At 34.5% G+C, this 18,980-nt stretch overlaps 1 protein-coding gene across 2 annotated transcripts in view; it reads right to left on the bottom strand.

The window, feature by feature from the left end:
• Positions 1–9,034: 9,034 nt before the first annotated feature.
• Positions 9,035–18,980, bottom strand: part of Arl1 (ADP ribosylation factor-like 1) — a 29,931-nt gene continuing 19,985 nt past the window's right edge. For both annotated transcript variants that reach the window (XM_081751629.1, XM_081751630.1), the window contains exon 5: positions 9,035–12,194. In XM_081751629.1, coding sequence (XP_081607755.1) covers positions 11,985–12,194 — 210 coding nt within the window. In that variant the 3' untranslated portion in view covers positions 9,035–11,984. The remainder of the gene's footprint in view (positions 12,195–18,980) is intronic.

Genomic DNA, 18,980 nt, shown 5'->3' with positions numbered 1-18,980 from the left:
AAAGCAAACACGACAGAAGATAATACATTTGGCTTAAAAATAAAATTTTGCTATAACATTTTAGCAACACCGTGCGTGATTAATATGGTTGAGGTGTTGGGCGTATGCTATATCGTATGAAGAGCAAATTGCCATATTTGTACGTTTAAGACCTATCTTTGGCAACACTAATACACTAGCTGTTAGCAAATAACAAACAAGAGATAAAATTCAGGGGAAAATGAACGCTTTCTGTGTGTGGGGAAGGGGGGGGGTACGAAAAAGCAATCCCTTTGTGCACGCTTTCTTTTCTACTCGCTTTCCTTTGCAATAACTTATCAGATAAAAAAAGTTGTTTGACTAGTTTGGCTGCAAGAAGGAATCATTCGAGAGGTGAAGGAACCGAACTGTCCATCACTACTTTTGATAATCCCCGAAACTTCGATAATACTCGAAATTTCGATAATACCCGAAACTTCGATAATACTCGAAATTTCGATAATACCCGAAATTTCGATAATACCCGAAACTTCGATAATTTCAAATACTCGAAAGGTTTCGAGTAACCGATGACAACTCGATAAATTTTCAGTCCCGAAGTTCGATAGGTCCTCAGTCTTATCGAACACCCCTATTTGGACCTAGCTACAGAAGGGTAAGAACCAGGCCAGTAGTCAGTCCAAAAATGCGGGGGAGCGGTAGAAGTTAGGGGGGCAGATCGAACCATATTATAGTTCATCACCATATTATTGTTTATTTGCAAGCTTATCGTGAAAATTTTGTGAGAGCAGTAAAAATTTAGGGGGAGCCCGGCCCCCTAGATCCTCAGGAATACGGGCCTGGGAAGAACCACAATATAGATAATCACAAGTTTAATTATGAATATCACGTCGTTCTTCATTGAATTTTGCACGCCTGGCAAACCGCTCTCAAGACAAATGTGATTGTTCAATTTGAAGGTGGCCACACAGGATAGTGTTATTTGAATAACAATATAGTCGAATAGGAGTATCAAATACATTTTATTAGCCTATTGGCCCCAGGAGTAAAAGTGAAGGAGAATGCGCGGACGCCGTACCCCACCTCGAAAAAAAGTTAAGACGTCCCCCAGTTCTGAAAAAAACTATAATGGATATAGATAGGCAGGGGAACGGCGTGGCGTCATGCCGCTACCTACCGTCCTCCCATCCTTTCAGACCCACTTTTACCACTGGTTGGCCCAGTATGTCAAATGGGAGGTAATTTGCATGGTGTAAGACGCCATTACCCTTCACACCATTCCAAATAATTGCCCTTATCTTGCAAAATGCATACGTTTTGAACTTACTACTGTGTTGGGTATCCAGGAGAACTCCCTGATATCAAAACTGAAGCGTCTATCTCAAGAAATGGTTCTTCAAACTTTCTGCAAAATCTGTTCAATTTTGAACTTTTAACGCTCATAATTCGAATACGCTTGCGATCGAGGATTTCTCCGGTTGCCTAACTGTTTCATATGTAAAAGGGCGTCGACTGAGCATAATATCGAAACGAAGTCAGAGTAATATCCCGCGACCTTTTCTAGTTAGTACTTAAAAATTCATAAAACCGTAAAGCTTGGTTTTTTTTTCTATGATGAAAAGAAAGTATTCAGACCCTATAGCTTCACTTGAGAAACGCAACCACTCATGTAGAAATCCTTTTTCTACACCGGTAGAGCATTGACATCTTGTATGCGGGGTCACTGGTTCGATCCCAGCTTAGCCAGGTGAGCTTTTTGGTGGACACACACCATGTGTGTGTGTGGATTTTCTCAGAGTTTCTCTTTGTGCTCCTACTTTCTCATTCTACCATTTAATTCATTCTTATCATCACCGTCTCGTTTAACCTATATGGCATAACCGAGAGACATGAATGTTTTTTTCTGTAACGTCCTATCATTGTGCTTCGAAGGAAAGATAGAAGGTGAGGTGATGATGACAACGAATGAAATGGTTGAATGAAAGAAAGGGAGGGACCCGGAAGAAACTCCACTCATGGTTTCTTCACCACAAAGTTCACTTGGCGCGAGCTGGGAACCAGCCAAAAACCTGACCCACCAGAAGTGAGTGATCTATGTCTAGCTCTTATTGATCCAATATTCTGACGAATATTGTCCGTGAATTCCGATTTGTAAGTGATACGTTTACCGCTTGCGGTTTCAACATAAGAATAAGGAGCGGAGATGGAACCCATGCTTGGGACGCTGAATCTATATCAACAAATAATTTCTTGTTATCGCTTACCGTTTTGCTCTATGTAAATTGAAAGTGTGATAAGGAGCAATGCAGAATGACTAGATGAAGTAGCTACAAATCATTGGCATAAGTCACTGTTCAATCTGTAATATTATCCACGCTGTACTCAGATTTCGGAATGTGTGTGCCAGGATGGTATCACGCCAGTTGATAGACGAACTGAAGCAGCGATGTGTTGATGTATCACGAGATTTTACTACGCCGTAAACGAGAAGGTAGTGACTTTCAGAAGAGATTCGTTACTGGGTATGAAACATGGGTGCACTACTACATTCCCGGAAGTAACAAAGCGAGTATATAATCCTTTGAGTTTATATTTGTGTAACTTAAAACGTTAAAAAAATAACCGCAAAATATTTATGGTTTTATAAAGTGGGTTAAAAAGAAGAAATAACTTTTTTTGGTGGGGTAAAATGGGACTAGGATTAAAAGCATTGGGCGCGAACTTATTATTCCCCTAATATCCCGAATAACTTAGAAGAGCGAGCATTTCTTCATTTTTACCCCAACAAGAGTTCTTTCTACCTCATATAAAAGCATTTTAAAAAATATTCTTACTAAACTAGTTTGTCCCTTCAAACTAAAATTTACTGAAAATGATTAAAAAAAAAAAAAAAACTTTTTGATGAGAATAGTAAACTGAATATTAAAATTTGATAAACAGTTGAGAAGAAACGTTACATGAACATAAATTTCTGGATAGAAGCAAAGAAATCATAGCGATGAGAAAATTTCACCAATGGATCAGAAGCTAAGATAAACGCATCGATCACATACCTACCCACCATCGCTACAGAAAGGCAGCCCAGCACTTACTTCCCATGACATTTAAACCTATAGAAAAATTAAGTGCTATAAAATGGTTATTTCCTTCATTTATCACATGTGTTCTTAGTATTACCAATCTGGTTAAGTGCAAATTAATTTATATAACCACTTCGATTAAGTTGCTCTGTGACTTAAGAATTACTAGTGCCTGCCTTTACACTTTTTCCCAATCGATAAAATGTTGTTTTGGCCACTGGAAGTCTTAATAAGGTCTAGAGAAAAGCACTACAAATTATTGAAAAGATAAACTATATCGAAATTAGAGTTTTTATAAGTTTATGGTGAGCGTCTTTAAAGACTATATTCAACATGGAAAATTGTGTTGTTAGCTGGTCGTGTTCGAAATTTAAAGATTTAGTAACCTTTTATGTTGATCAGCTATTCTTAACTTGAACAAACAATACATCAGTGCATCCACCATACTCAATCTTCAAAATCACAGAAATTAATCTGCGACTACCTGACATAATCAAAAATCTTGCTTACCAAAAAACGTTACTGATGATATATTTCAAACTGAAACGCAAATCCCATATTGATTAAACGCAAACCTCTAGATATTTAATGAAGCCCCAGGACAACCATAGTGAAAATGTTTCCTCCCCACAGTTAAATCTTGAATTAGATTTCCCAGCAAATGAAGCGACTCGCATCATGCTTGATAGGTCAGAGAGGTTGAACCAATTAATAGATGATGTTTCGGTCAGCGTTCACTCTTTGGACGGAGCTATGGGGGGTATTCTCCCCCAATCAAACTTTTGACAAAAAAACAAAATAAATGCTACCTATCAAGACCTGTAGGTGTGTACAACTAAGTGACAGTAAGAAAATTATCAAAAATGAGTTATTCATATTAACTCCACACTCGTCTAAGAAGTATTTCACAGGTCCGAGATTGACCAAAAGGTTTGCCCCCCAGCAGACAATTCCTAATCCGCCCATGATTCACTCACCGAGTGGTTAACCTCGTCCACTAAATCTCTCCCTTGATTTTTACTTTCGGAGTATCTGAGGAAGATATGGTCTAAAAGTATCAACGTCGTGCACCATCTCCAGCAACGAATCTTGCATATTTATGACATCATTAGATTTGCTGTACTTGGCTGTGTATTGCGCAAATGACCATCACATTCAGTACATACTGAATAGAAAGCTTAATTCACGTTTCTAACTGTCCCTATCTAACTAAAAAACGATATGTCAAAAGTAAATTTACATGTTACTTTCAGAGGAAAAAACTACCGTATTTACTCGCGTAATTTTCGCACTTTTTAGACGAAAAAAGTTGTTTTGAAACAAGGGTGCGTAAATTATGCGGGAAAAAAAAATTAGCCACATCAGTGAACATCATCTAATTTTTTTCCCCAGTCAAAATAACACGAAAATACCGATACACATTTTCTTTGTAGCAAGAATTGACAACAAACAACTAATTCTAAATTTGTAGAAAAATAGCATTAAAAATTGATTAGGAAGTAGTGTCGTTTCTTACCTTAGAAATCACTCAAATCCTCGCGTGCGCAAATTACGCGAGGAAAATAAAATATACAGAAAATGCCCTTCAAAATTGGGATGCGAAAATTATGCGAGGGCGAAAATTACGCACGTATTTACGGTATGTATTTTGTACTTTAAAGTTCTGGATTTAAATCTAAGATCACAGCTTTTAAAAGGGTCGCAATGATCCTCACCACTTCACTAGACAGATTCCTACCACAACCACCACTTAAATCTAACATTTGATCCAAAGCTCTCCACCCTTTTTCAAATTATAACAATGTTTTAAGACCATTCTCTCATACTGCATTACGCAACACTATCTTTTAAAAAATAGAAACTATAGGGTGTTCATAAGTAACTATGCAGTTCATAACTTGCCGTATTTTATTTTCCATAAACCAATTTAAACAACTATATTAACTCGAAGCTAAACTTTAATGTCATGGAAGTTATAAGAGATGCTGGAAGTAATCCCCTTGCACTTGAAGACACAGTTGCACACGTTTCTGCATGTTCTTGAAGACGTTGTGCAGACCACCACAATATGGCACTGCATAGTTACTTTCTGAACACCCGGCATAATAATTTAACTTCAGAATGGTTCTTGTGATCCTATAAGCTTCCAACCCTGTCTCAGATCTCATGCCGATATTATATATATAACAGTTACATCTATAATTGAACTTCACAACACACAACTAATAGTAATGTGTGTGTGTGTGAATACACCACCACTTCGATATCAATTTTGTGCAGGGTAATGTAAAGTATTACACAATGGAACTAGACACAAATAGAACACAGGTTAAAAAAAAAAATACTTGGCGCATCAGAAGCATCTATATGAAATACAAATCCGAGTCACATTCAAAGGTGATCTCTATTGAGCAGTGTTTCAGTCGTGGTAAACAAGGGGAGCCAGGGGTTACTAACACGTGGACCGATCAATCCTGTGAATAATGAAATCATATCTTTGAATAACAAAACATCTACATTTTACGTAGCCATAAAATTTCAAAGAAGGCAGCACTTCCACAGCTTCCGTAAAGGCGGTTATAGATAATTAAACATTCCACCACATATTGTACCAAATGTTCCATCAAAGTGGAATCCGAGAGTGTACGATGCCAAGTTGTATACAATTTTTGGGTTGCTTACATATGTTACAGCTGTCCCTTAAATATAATAATAATAATAATTCTACACAACACTGTATTAAAAAAAATCACTGTGCGGTGACGATAAAATTGAGTATGGCATGGATAAGGGAAGTGGCTGAAATTCTTATTGATGCATACAAGCAACATCCTGTTTTGTATAACACCATTCATTTCTACAACCTTATTCTTATTCATTATAGTTAAACCACCATGTGCAACCATAACACTACAGACGTAGTCCTATTAGGACTAACTACAGCAGATGGGCCTCCCAACATTGGTACACATTAAAAATAGTCTGTCAAATTTTAAATATATATATATATATATATATATATATATATATATATATATATATATATTTTAACTTTTCTCCCTTTAGATGATTCCCTAAGACTGTTTTTACTCTGCTGCATGCTAAACAATTGCGTTCAGACAAATATGCGTGCAAACTGGTTGTGCCATAACAGGAGTGTCAGTGATAGAGCGTGTGTACTAAACGAAGATAGTGCAAAAAATCACAAACCAATCTATGGTTGGTGACTACAAGAAGCAAGAATGCTATCTAACTGGGTCAAAACATAAGCGCAGCAGGGAGGACCGCTGGTTAGTGCGGGGGTGAGTCCGCAATGAGCAGGCACGTTAGTGACAGAGGTATCTGCATGAACGAGGATACTGTAAAAAAACATTTTATGTCGTATTAAAAAAAAACACACACACACACACATAGGTTCGAGCACTTCTAATAGTTTCCCACTTGTAAACATGAAATACTGGTTTCCCACATTGTGAAATATTACTTCGACAGTGGAGAATCCCCTTTCATACGCACTCACTCATTTTAACTCATTACTATTTTTATGATGGACTATTCTTAATCGGTACCTAAACCTACAAAATTTACGAGAACAAAATAATCAGACTAACAAATACAATATAGATTCAAGTGTATTTAGCCAGTTATTCCATTCATTTCTACAACTGTTCTTATTCATTATAGTTATACCATTATGTGCAACCATAAAACTATAAACGCACGTCTAAGCAGCCTAACAACTGAATGAAGAAATATAAACAAATGAGCAAGTGATTCATCTTTATATTTGATCGTTTACAATGCGTGCAAAAGTTTTAGCCATCTTATTTGACCAAATTACCATCAAAGAAAAGTTTGATGGTAAACTATGATGATAAATACGTGCTTTAGATGATACGTCATTAATGAAGCAGGATTTTACAAAAATTGATTTTAATACAAAAGAATAGTTGATTTATATCCGACCGATTCGGCAACGCTGCTGTTGCCTCTGAATACTAACGCCAGAAACACGAAACCAGCATTGTTATTAGTGTGGTGTATCATGCATAGTTATTAGCGTGGTGTATCATCTTACAGGAGCCGGAGTGTCGTGTTGGTGCTTGTAAAATGCCGCCGAAAGTGAACAACTGAATAGTGAAACAGTGTCGAAAAATAGTTTAATCACTAGAATGACCACAGCTAAAGATACCGTGCTCAAGCAACTACAAATGGGGTACTGCAGAAACATTCAACAACAATAACAGCCTTTCCGAGATTACTAGTGAACGTATCGCTTGAGGTGCTTCGTAAAATTCGTTGACTGGCAGGGTAAAATTTACCACCCCAGTATGACCCAGAGACTATATCTAGTACATCCAGTGTCAGCCACGTCATTCGTCGCCGTCTTGGCCTGTGGTACGGACATAAAAATCCTTCCCACCCATGCTCAAACTCTCCTGCCGCAGATAATTTTATCGTGACATCGAGTAGGAAACGGAAATCCGTGTTATTCTCTTTTATAACATTTTCGCCAAAAGGCCTTACTCCAACCCGACGGATTTCTGCGTATTCGGACTGTTAAAACAGTGTTTACATCATTGACCCCGTACCCTCATTGATCTGCGAAAAACCTGCTGGGAGCAATAAGATGATATTCTTACATTTTTCCTCTAACGTAGTTTTTTTGTTATGGAATTGGCGTTGTCGGGCGATAGTCCACAAAGCTGAAAGTCGGAATGGAATTCATATGATAAGTACAAGTACACTTTAAAAATCTGTAATACAGACTGTATTGGCGTAAGATAAGAGTCATCTCCTATAAAATATGCATTGCCCCTTCCTTCCCTGGAGAATATGGCGGCTTATGACAAAACAAGTACTGTAAAATATAGTCGTCAAGCTTTTAGAGAAATTATTTTCTGCTGAGAAATAACGATATTTTCTTCAGTTTCCTCTATCCTGAGATATACGAACCATTTCAGAAATGGATCCACATGGACTACATACACATCGTGTAATTTGGCGAAATACATTAAAAGTTCAAAAGTATCTAAATTTCTTCTTTATCTAGCTGTATGTAAGATTTATACACATTTCAAATGCTGTAACTAGCCCCGATAATTAATTTTTCAGTAATACACATACCTAGAAACTGTATTTTTATACCTAGGTACAGCTGCTAGATACAATCTCTATATATAATAGTAGTAGTCCTGACTGAGCAACGCCCAGGCCAAACTGATTAAGCTTGAAACATCACTAAGAAAGGAGTTTCGGAAATTCGACATGAAAAGGAGCGAAATGAAGGTGGCAAATATAGTACAATGTACTTATTTCCGACTCTTTGAAGGGTAGACACAAAATCTGGTATATGGACAAACCATTTATAATAATTAGGCACGCATTTCACCGGAAAATAAGATGGACATAATATATCAAAGTCCTTTAAGATTAGAGACATCAAAAATAATTAAAAACCTGTTTCAGTGTTGTCTCTCTCTCTCTCTTAGAAGGAAAGAAAAAAGGCAGGATGTTGAGATTTTATAATAAAATGGTCAAACAAACAAACTTCTCCATTTAAAATATTTGTGAAATGTAAAGATTAAGGATATTAACGAAATATTAAGGACCTGTACCAATGCCGGGATACACGCGAGTGAAGCTGTGGGCAACTGCTAGTACATATTGATACTGCATTTGAAATGTAGATACTTATATTGTGTTTAATCAGAAATTTACTATTTAAGAACTCTGACTAAATTCAAAAGGACTTAACACATTTTTTTGTTACGGAATGTGTAATTTATTTATAAACATTCCTATCATAATCATACGATAGGGATCACAAATTCTTCACGAATTCATGTTCTTAGCCTTCATGAAACAAGGTACTCAATAAATGGTGAAAATATATTAAGATATTTTTGAAACATTATAAATAAGTTAACTATCCATTCTTTTGTATACCTATATTTATACAAAAGTGAAAAACATTGTATTTAATCTTCTCGTATATTTCACTGATGCAATGCTTCACATATACTTAACTCTCTCTATATTCTCATAATAAATGTACAAGATTTCACCCTTGACAAAAATAAATTAAAGAAATGAACCGTGCTTAAATTATGATCTTAATGAAATCTGAACTAGAAAATTAGAATATATTTACAATTATAGAATATATTGCAACAAACTTTAATATAACGTATTTAATATAAAGGAAACACATTAGGAGCACTGAAAATTTGAAAAGAAAAAGAAACGGAACAGAAAACAGAAGAAACACAGATGAAGAATCCTACCAAAAGTTCCTGGTCAGCCCGTGCGACGGCTTTGCTAAAGTAAAATTGACGATTAAGGTTCATTTATTCATACACAAGATTTCCAGATTTTGTTTGAAATCCTAGGTACTCGCAGGGAACGAATTGATTTGACAGTTTTATTTGTAAATAGAAAACAATGTCAACTGGTTCTTCACTACGAGAAAAAGGATATTCCCATTTTTTTAAAACCCAGCTCCATTAAACACTTAAACGTGAAGTTACAGTAAGCTGTAACCTATGGCATAATACCGAAAATGATGAGTAATGATTCTCTTAATTACATTTAGATGTAAATAGTATGATACTGCAATGCAAATGATTTCACATATTCTATATATCATGAAATATACAGGAATGGGGTCTCGACAGCTCGGTTTAAGTATTTTAGAAATTGCTTTATAAGTAGTGGAGTATGTTTGATGCATTGGCTCACGTACAATGTATATCGTTGATGTACCTCAATAAATAATTCAAATGTAATCACGCCCATTCTTACTGCCAAATTCCTAACTCGTGTTTAATAATAACGTATTATAATGTTATATATGCTACGAATATATAATATATAATCGTAAAGAAAACTAGCATAATAACAATAAGAACATTTAGCATTTCGAAAGATGAATTTTAGAACACTTCTGTAGAAAGCAAAAAAGCTTTTATGTCACCTTTGTTCGTAACTTTACAGTTACATACTACTACAATTTTCAATTCCCGTGCGATATTGCTAGCCAATATATTGTACACATGTAAGAAAACCACAGGACATTTTTTTTAACAATAAATCTGAGACTAAATTACACACTCTGAAGAAAATTCAAAGTCAAGTAACGAAAATAGACAGCAAGTTAGGTGGATCCGCTTAAGCTAGTATAAAGAGTAAATAAATAAACCATGGCAGTGATATTGTTGTTCTACATTCCGATATTTCTTACAGAAGCATATTAATTTACTGTGCAGCAGGACTTATCAGAAACACACGAAGCATGTGAAAACTAAAGAATTTTTCGAACAATCCTTTTATTCTGTGATGTAAATGAGAGAATTTTTCTTTTCAGACATAACACACAAGACGAGAAGTGTCGTATGTGGATTTTGAGAATCAACGTGTTAAATATTTATTAACTGAATTTAACTGTTTCAGATAGCTAAAAAATATTTCAAAGAAACTGAAAATTTTTAAAAATTTAAAATATACGAAAAATATTTTCTCCACGTAATATTGGTTATCGCATGTAATACTGATATTTGGCTGGATTTAGGCATCTATCGTTACTTAGTCGAACCTAAATCAAACACACACACGGTATAAATTACATGAAAAGAATTCAAAAAATATTATGCTAATCCCTACATCAGATGAATGGAAACATTAGAAAACACACGGAATAATTTAATCAATCATCGTCAAATTTCTAGTTTCGTTTGTTATTTTATTACGAGTAAATATTCATAGAAAAATATCACATTCAGATTCATACCGTGTTTAAGGCGAATAATTTTGTCATTTATGTACAGACTTCATTTCACCTCCGAATTCAACAAAGCAAATCTGATTTAATACAGAAAATCTCAGTGCACGTATAGTTAAATGCACACGAAAATTCTGTTCTACTCAGCATACATGGTTTATGGTTACAGCTTACTCCATAAACTAGTACCTACAGAAAATGTTAAATTTTTCAACCATTAATTAATTTTAAAAAAAGAACATTAAAAAAGTTTCTTTACTTAATCTGTTTAGCGAAGGTTTCAAACATATAAGAACATCAGCTTTAATGTGAAACTACGACAAACGAATGGAGAAAACAAGCAAAGTAGGCATACACGGGTTAAACTCCTAAATCAATCACTGAGATGCTAAAAACACATTACCATAAATTAACAAACATAACTTAATTCCTTTATTACAAACCAGAAAAGTGGACAATAATAACAAATATATTAAGGATCAATTAATTACGTAGTGCATGTTAATATTAGAATAGTATATAGTGTTAAACTTTAGCGTAGTTTTTTTTCTAAAAATCCTGAACTAATTACGACTTGGAGCAGCATTTATTTTTCAACACCACAAAAACGAAGGGAAGCACTGTCAAATTCCATTCTTTCCCTGCTACAAACAGTTTGTAGAGATACAACGAAATTAACGAGAAGCAAGTAACGTTAGATAAACGAAATCGTATGCATAAGCACATGTCAACTGACATCATTATTATTAATTATGCTTTCGAATGCATTGACGAATTTTCTCTTTTTAAACACTTTAACCAATAAGCAACATCAAAAATGCGTTGCCTAGTTATTTAGTAAAGAAAAAATTTAAAAGGTTTTAGGAAGATAGAATGGAAACTACTATGCCCTGTTTAAATAAGAGTAACATGGTAAGACAAAACAAGTTTCCATTGCATTGGTAAGAGGTGTTTTCTCCCCTTATAGCTGAAGACCATAATATAATCATTATTAATAGTCTATAAGCATCACTGGTCGGTGCTCAACCACCGTTTATTCAACATAGCTCCTTAAAAATTCCATTCATTTCTCATTTGCACTTGCACTCAGAAATTCACATGTTCATCATTGACCATGACATAAACAATTCTTGCTAATTCCACTCTCATTTTTTATTTTGTAGAGCATTTGATAACCAGTCCATTGCTTGGTCCAGGCCCTCCCCTTTCGTAGCCGATGTCTTAAATATCTGGAATGTTCTGTTTTTCAGAGCATCAAGGCCCAACGCTTGATGAACTTCTGCAACACTTAATGCTCCTTCAATATCCTGCTTGTTTGCAAGAACAACCAATATAGCACCTCGAAGCTCCTCCTCCTGAAGACATAAATCCAACATTTAAAATCATTACAAAACAAATGAAGCACTAATTAAGATAAAAAAAAAAAACAATTAGAATAAGAGATAAACGATAAAGAAATAAGAGTAATACAGAACTTTATGCGAGACATGATAAATCGGGTACAGACAGATAAATCAGGAATACAATAGGGCTATGGCCGTTTGGAATAACTGAACAAGTACAATATAAATTCTACAAACATCACAATTCATTTCTCGACTTAAAAAGCAAAAGGTAATTCTTGGGTCTTCCTTATTGTTGTTAAATTTCGAATAATTTCGTTACTGAAAAAAAAAAGTCGAATGCTTAAAGCTGAGTTATTTTAACAATACTAATCTTTCTAGTATTTATTTACTTTTTCAACTGCTAGTATAGGACTTCAAGGAAGAAAAGTGATTACAAAATAATATCGCACAATGGTTATGCACCTGTTTCTCTTTATTAGAGATTCAATGCATAATTACTTGTATGCTTCCCACAAGTATTAAAGAATCTTTGATTTTCTACTTTTGTAGAATGCATATTAAATACTTATTAAAACTGTACTTACCCAATATATATATATTTATTTACTTAACACGTTGAGAAAAAATATAAACTTTGCCTTGAGATTTTTTTTGTACCTTATTAGAAGTAGATTCAAGCAACTGTTTTTTATGGTCTGAAGGGTATAGTGAGGACTAAGATGGTAAAGGCACAGATTTAAAACTTGTTAGCTAACTAAGTGAGAGATTTCAAGCCAAAGTTTAATATGTTCTCATCCTAAGTTTGTTGTCCAATGAAGTAAGGACACCGATTTTAAATTTGTATGTCAGATGATACCATGGTTTAAAGTTTAAGTTTCGTGATTTTTCTTTCACTTTGTTTATTGTATTCCATGTTTATTAATGAAATAAAATTAAATGTTAAGAGAAAAACGGTGAGAATTTCAAAGCACATTTCATTAATTCCAAATCGCCAGCTTTATATGATACCAGATAGTGCATAGAAATAGAAGTGTTAAAAGTACAAGCAAAACTTAGTTGAAATACTACTTGAAGAGCATTAGTTATAGTATATAGTAGAAAGTAATCAACGGTGATGTAGTTCGTCAAGTAACAGTAGTTTTCTGAAAGGACTTGTGCTGAGGATGGTAGTACTCATTTGTGAAAATGTTCATAGTTGAATGAATAAACGGGTGTGTTTGGCTAAGGATAATTTAAATAAATCTTTAATTTCATTATCATGGGGGGCCAAATACTGATAAGCGCCTTTCTTAATCTAGTTATCTGTAATTTCTCCTTGAGGGAGGCTCAGAGAATCTGGGCTGTTTTCGAGCCACGAAAGCGCTTTAATATAATTAAAGCTATCTTTAATAATATTCATTTTTCATTTTTTTTAAACCATATATTTCACGAACTTCCCGCGGGACTCTTCGTATGATCGTGTCGAAGGCCATTGTAACTGAGATTATAGGACTAGATACCAAAATATATAGGATCAGGTTTGCTTTGGGTATTAGTGCACTAGGAAAGTTATACAATATTGAAAAAAAGAGAGAAAAAATACGTAAGATGCATTACCATGAATGCAGAGTAATTACTTGGAACCATACTTTCCCTTGTGGGAGTAACTTGCCTTCGAGGAATTGTTTGTATTGATGTTTGTTTATTAGTTCACAACATTCTCTTCAACTCAGTTATGTAAGCGCTACTATGGCATCCTACACCACCTTTTAGAATGCTTTGAGAGAATCTTCACATTTCTTTTCTACGTGTTAACTATTTTTTTCCCCGAAACAATCATGGGTTAAACAGAGAAACAATTAGAAAGATATAAGTAATCTTCAGTATGGTAGAATGCTACTTAAGAAATTCTTATTGCAGTTGTATTACAATTTTTGTCAACAGTAATTAATATTTCTTAGCTTGTTCCAGTTTCTTTAAACCTCTCTTACTCAAGCAAGCCTCTTTCTGCTACAACCATATGATTCGCGTGTTTTTGCGAGAACGGCAGGCACGTCGTCCACCAAAGATCGGTTTTCGACAAACAAAAGAAAACGATCATTTGACTCATACCTTTCCACAGCAAACTTAAGCTGTCGATGAGTCTTCCACTTTGCTTTAGCAATTTGAATGAGTTATCTCTCCACTCTCGAGACTACTTTTTACCCCATCCCTATTTCATTATCTGAGAAGATCGCAATTGCAGTCGAAATCTTAAGACTTCTTTATACTCTGCACAATGACGCTTGTAAATTTTTTTAATCTACCTGTTATTTCCTGTCATATTTAACTTTTTTTCTCCTGTCATATTTAACTTTTTTTTTTTTCTATCAGGAGTCACTAGTTCAAAGTCTCTTTTGTGGGTGAAAGACTATCTTGTTTATAGTCAAAATGAAAACTAATAGTACAGTAACGAAGTACGAGGAGGACATAATTCTTCAAACACTGCACCTTAAACTCTGAGCAATTAACACCACATAAGAATGTACTGTCACCACGATCTTCACATCGTATAGGCAAAACATTTATACAGTAATTTGAACAGTCTTCGGACATAAACACTAAATTAAATAAACAAATTTTAAACACTATTTCTACACATACTGCATTTGTCAGAAGAAACGAAAATATATCACAAAACACAATTATCCTAACCATTTGTAGGGTTCTGAATTATAAGGGAAAGTACGAAAATGACTTACAAAACAGCAGCGTTCTAGTGATGCTGTACATTGCAGAAGCAAGCGGAAGTTTTTATTTAAGTTGGGAGTTCTTAACATTTCCCTTTGAAAAATTTCTCACTAATCAACAAAATTAATTCGTACGACCCCAAGGAAACTCACATCAGTTCCAAGAGTATGTTTGTTTATTTAATTAAAGTTTCCTTGAAACATGTTCTTAAAGTTGGTGGTCGATTGACTCCTTGTCCCTGACTAATGTCAACTTCAAGCAAAAGGCTCCATTCAGAAACACCGATGGATGAACACGCCATGCATTATGAAAAATTTGATTACTTCTAGGAAAGACATAGTTACTGAAATCTTCTTTATCTTTGACTACTTTTACACAATATATGTTAAGTCTTGAAGATGAAACTAAACGCTTAAAAAAAAAACTATTGCAGAATTTTCTTTTTAATTGCAGGAAAATTAACTTCCCCCATTCCTGACCGATTTCAATCCCATGCAGAAAGGATAATAGGTAACTTTTCTTTTTTCAATAAATAACGATAATCTAGTAATTTATACGAAATATACACATAACATGCATTTGTTTCGAGATTGTGAGCTCCCTCGTGGCTATATGGTTTGCATCCGCATCTTCAGCGTAGAAGACTGGTTCGATCCCCGGTGGAAGCTTTGTGGTTTGGATTTCACGTTAAGCTGTAGGTCCACGTCTCAAGCAGCCTTGATGTTGAAAGGGACGGTAAATTCCAATTCAACCAAATTTGTGTGAATTCACCCCTTGCCACTGACTAATTTCATTGTAAGTCTCTGGATAGGAGATCTGCATACGCTTAGAAGATAGCAAAGTAATATTAAACAGGATCTTACAACGAAGCAGGAATGAGGACAGCTAGTATCGGTTAATAGCTTCGATTTAACATGAGAGACACTTTTTATTATATAATTTTGGTCTTTTCAAGTTTCTGGATATAATGTCACATCATTTCAGTGCAAACGACAGATATAAAAATGCAACTGCACCAATGGAAGTTTTGTGGGACATATCGGACTTATCTAATTATATTAACAATCGAAAACGCCATAAGGGAACTCAGCGTGTCTACTGAGTTTCATTTTCAAAATTCCAGTACATTTCCAGTATATTCAGTATAACTATCAGCAAAATTCCTGTACCTAATACAATGATTTTTTTAAAGTTCTTTAGGAATAATCACACTCTTGATGATTTCAGGTTTGTAATTGTTTTATTATCAAAAGAATATTTCATTTTTAATAAATTTATTTAATCTTGAATTTTTTTTAATACAATGATTTTTTAACGTTCTTTAAAGATCCTCCCAACTCCCTCACAGCTCTCCACTCTACCCATTGTTTTAAATGTCTAATCGCAAAATGTATACAACTCTTGCTTTCGAAAAAATTACAATCTCAATGGATACAAAATTGTTTCTAACACGATTAAAACAATTACAAAAAAGTATTGTTGAAAAATTATCAGTTTCATGATTTTTCCAGTATGTGGATCAAAATTCCACTATTTCCAGTATCAAAATTAAATTCCAGTATAATTCAAGTATTTCAAGTATCAGTAGACACCCTGGAACTATTAAGAAACGCAGAGCTATTTTAGTAAATATACAAAGCAGATATAACCTTAGATTTTTAATAGCTGTTTTAGAAAATATAGTTCGTTACAAAATAACTGCCCCATCTGTGAAAATTCGAGTGATGTCATTTTCCTTAGGAAATTATTTTGTTACTTTTGTCTCTAAAGTAGCTGAAAATATCAAACGATTATTGTGCATCGCATTTTGATGCGTTTCTATTTGTTCCTGTTGCCAGTCTTGGTGTGCTCTTTCACCAGCAAATAGGTGCCCCATGAATGTTGATCCGTTGAACGTTTTTTATTAAAATTAGTTCCGTGCATGAACTTTTTTTTTTGGTAAATTGTTGCTTACGATCTATATCTGAGCTATCAGTGATTTTTCTGATTGTTGTTCAATTGATGTTCACGTACTAAAAATGGGCCAAGTACTGAACGACACATCTCATCATGAGCAAGGGAAGATGCTTATCATATCGCAATATCGGATTTCAAAACAACTTGAACTGCTCCATACAACAGTTGGTAGGTTTATTAAAAAGCAAATGATGTATAATAAGTCGTATGTGGGCGAAAACGAAAAACAAACCCTTGCATAGACAGAAAAATAAAATACGTTTGCCCTGACAAGCAGACCGTACTCTTCATGACAAATTTATTTCTCAACTGTGTTTGATGGTACTGGTACTAGTGTAACGTGACAGTTGTTAGACAGCTAAGGGAAAAATCAATTCGGAAGAAAATGCCACGAAAGAAGCCGATGCTTAGTGCAAATCACGAGAGTCAAGAAACATTTTCTCAGCTTGTAAAAAAGCGTGGAGTGTTGAAAATAAAGGAATAATAATAATAATAATAATAATAATAATAATAATAATAATAAAAAGCTTAGGGTGCTTGGGAAGGCAATGGTGTCTAACTGGATGAAAAGTGGGGAAGAACTTAATAGTGACTGCATTTCACCAACATTACAGTTTGGTGAGAGTGTAATGATGTGGACCTGTTTCACATCGAATGGTGTTGGAAGACTAGAAATCTACAACAAACCAGTCAACGCACAGTACTACATGAATATTTTAAACTGTAAACTTCTCTTAGCTGCAATGTATTATTTCTCAGGGAAGAACTTACATTATTTCATATTTCAAGACGAAATGAACCGTGTCACAGAACTACAAAAAATGAAATGAAATCTAAGTTTTACGTCCTACGAATACTGTGTTTATGTAATTTTGGCTTCTCTACACTTAATAGTACTGTCCAACAAAACCCGCATTCTTTTCATGTTCTTTAATGAGATGTTAATGTATGTTCACATATAATTCATGAAAACAATTACATTAATTTTTTGCAATGTATTAACATTTGCAACTTCTTATTATATAATATATTGTATTTGAATCATAGTTTTAAATATGTAATAGACAAAACACCAAACAATGTATGCAAAACAATTTAATGGTATTGTTACTAATATACTTCACATGTTGAAATACGCAAAAATTTCTTCGGTGTGTATTTATTTCGTAACGGACTGTAAATAGGACGTATTGTAGATTTTGTATTGTGACGAACTTACAACAACAACAATACAAGTTATTAAAATATAATTAAAATAATTAGTATTTTGCACAGTCACCGTACTGGCATGAATTTCTGATACCGCTCTTTCCAACAAGCTGGAATTCATATGGGGTTCCAAGTAAATTCAAGTAAAGCCTTGGTAAAATTACTAGGCTGGCCGAGGCATACGTGTGTCATGGAAGAGATGAATCATAGTTTCTCATACACCTACAAGGTTTCCTTTCCTTATCAACACGTGCTTATTCAATAAACGTCGTTCGCAGGCTTTGAAGTGGTCAGTGTGCTTTATCTTCTTTGATGACTGCGTTCCGGAACCAAACCAAACGATACTGTGTATTACAATTAATCGATATTATTAAATGTATAATTGAGAGGATCAACTAACTTCTATTAGTGTTGCGTATTCACGTGGAAAATCATTAGATAGTTGACTTCAATATTTCGTCAGTTATTCGTGTACTAAAACTTTCATATTGTTTTATTAGTATTTTGAAACTCATTAGTAAGACTATTCATGGCTTTGGATTGATTATTTTAACAAAAGAAGACACTGACCAAAGCTTAAAACCCACTTTATTTTAAATTATAATTTGTAACTGTTTCGGATATCTAGCATATCCTTCTTCATCCATCAGATTTTCGATAGTGTCTGAAGAAGGATATGCTAGATATCCGAAACAGTTACAAATTATAATTTAAAATAAAGTGGGTTTTAAGCTTTGGTCAGTGTCTCTTTTGTTGAAACTCATACTAATCGACAGAGAGCTGGAGACTACCTTAATGTTGAGTCCGCACTAAAGGAGTTCCCTTCGGAGTTTGAATCTGTGTTTTGTGCCAAATATAATCATACAGTCACGACCGAGCCCTGGAGAAATACGTACGCTAGTTGCTAGACCAGCAGAGAGG

This window comes from Thermobia domestica, chromosome 3, assembly GCF_964235325.1.
Source record: "Thermobia domestica chromosome 3, izTheDome1.hap1.1, whole genome shotgun sequence".
In the NCBI taxonomy this organism is placed as follows: domain Eukaryota; kingdom Metazoa; phylum Arthropoda; class Insecta; order Zygentoma; family Lepismatidae; genus Thermobia; species Thermobia domestica.
The sequence above is the reverse complement of the archived record's forward strand: the minus strand, read 5'-3'. Positions and strand labels throughout refer to the sequence as shown.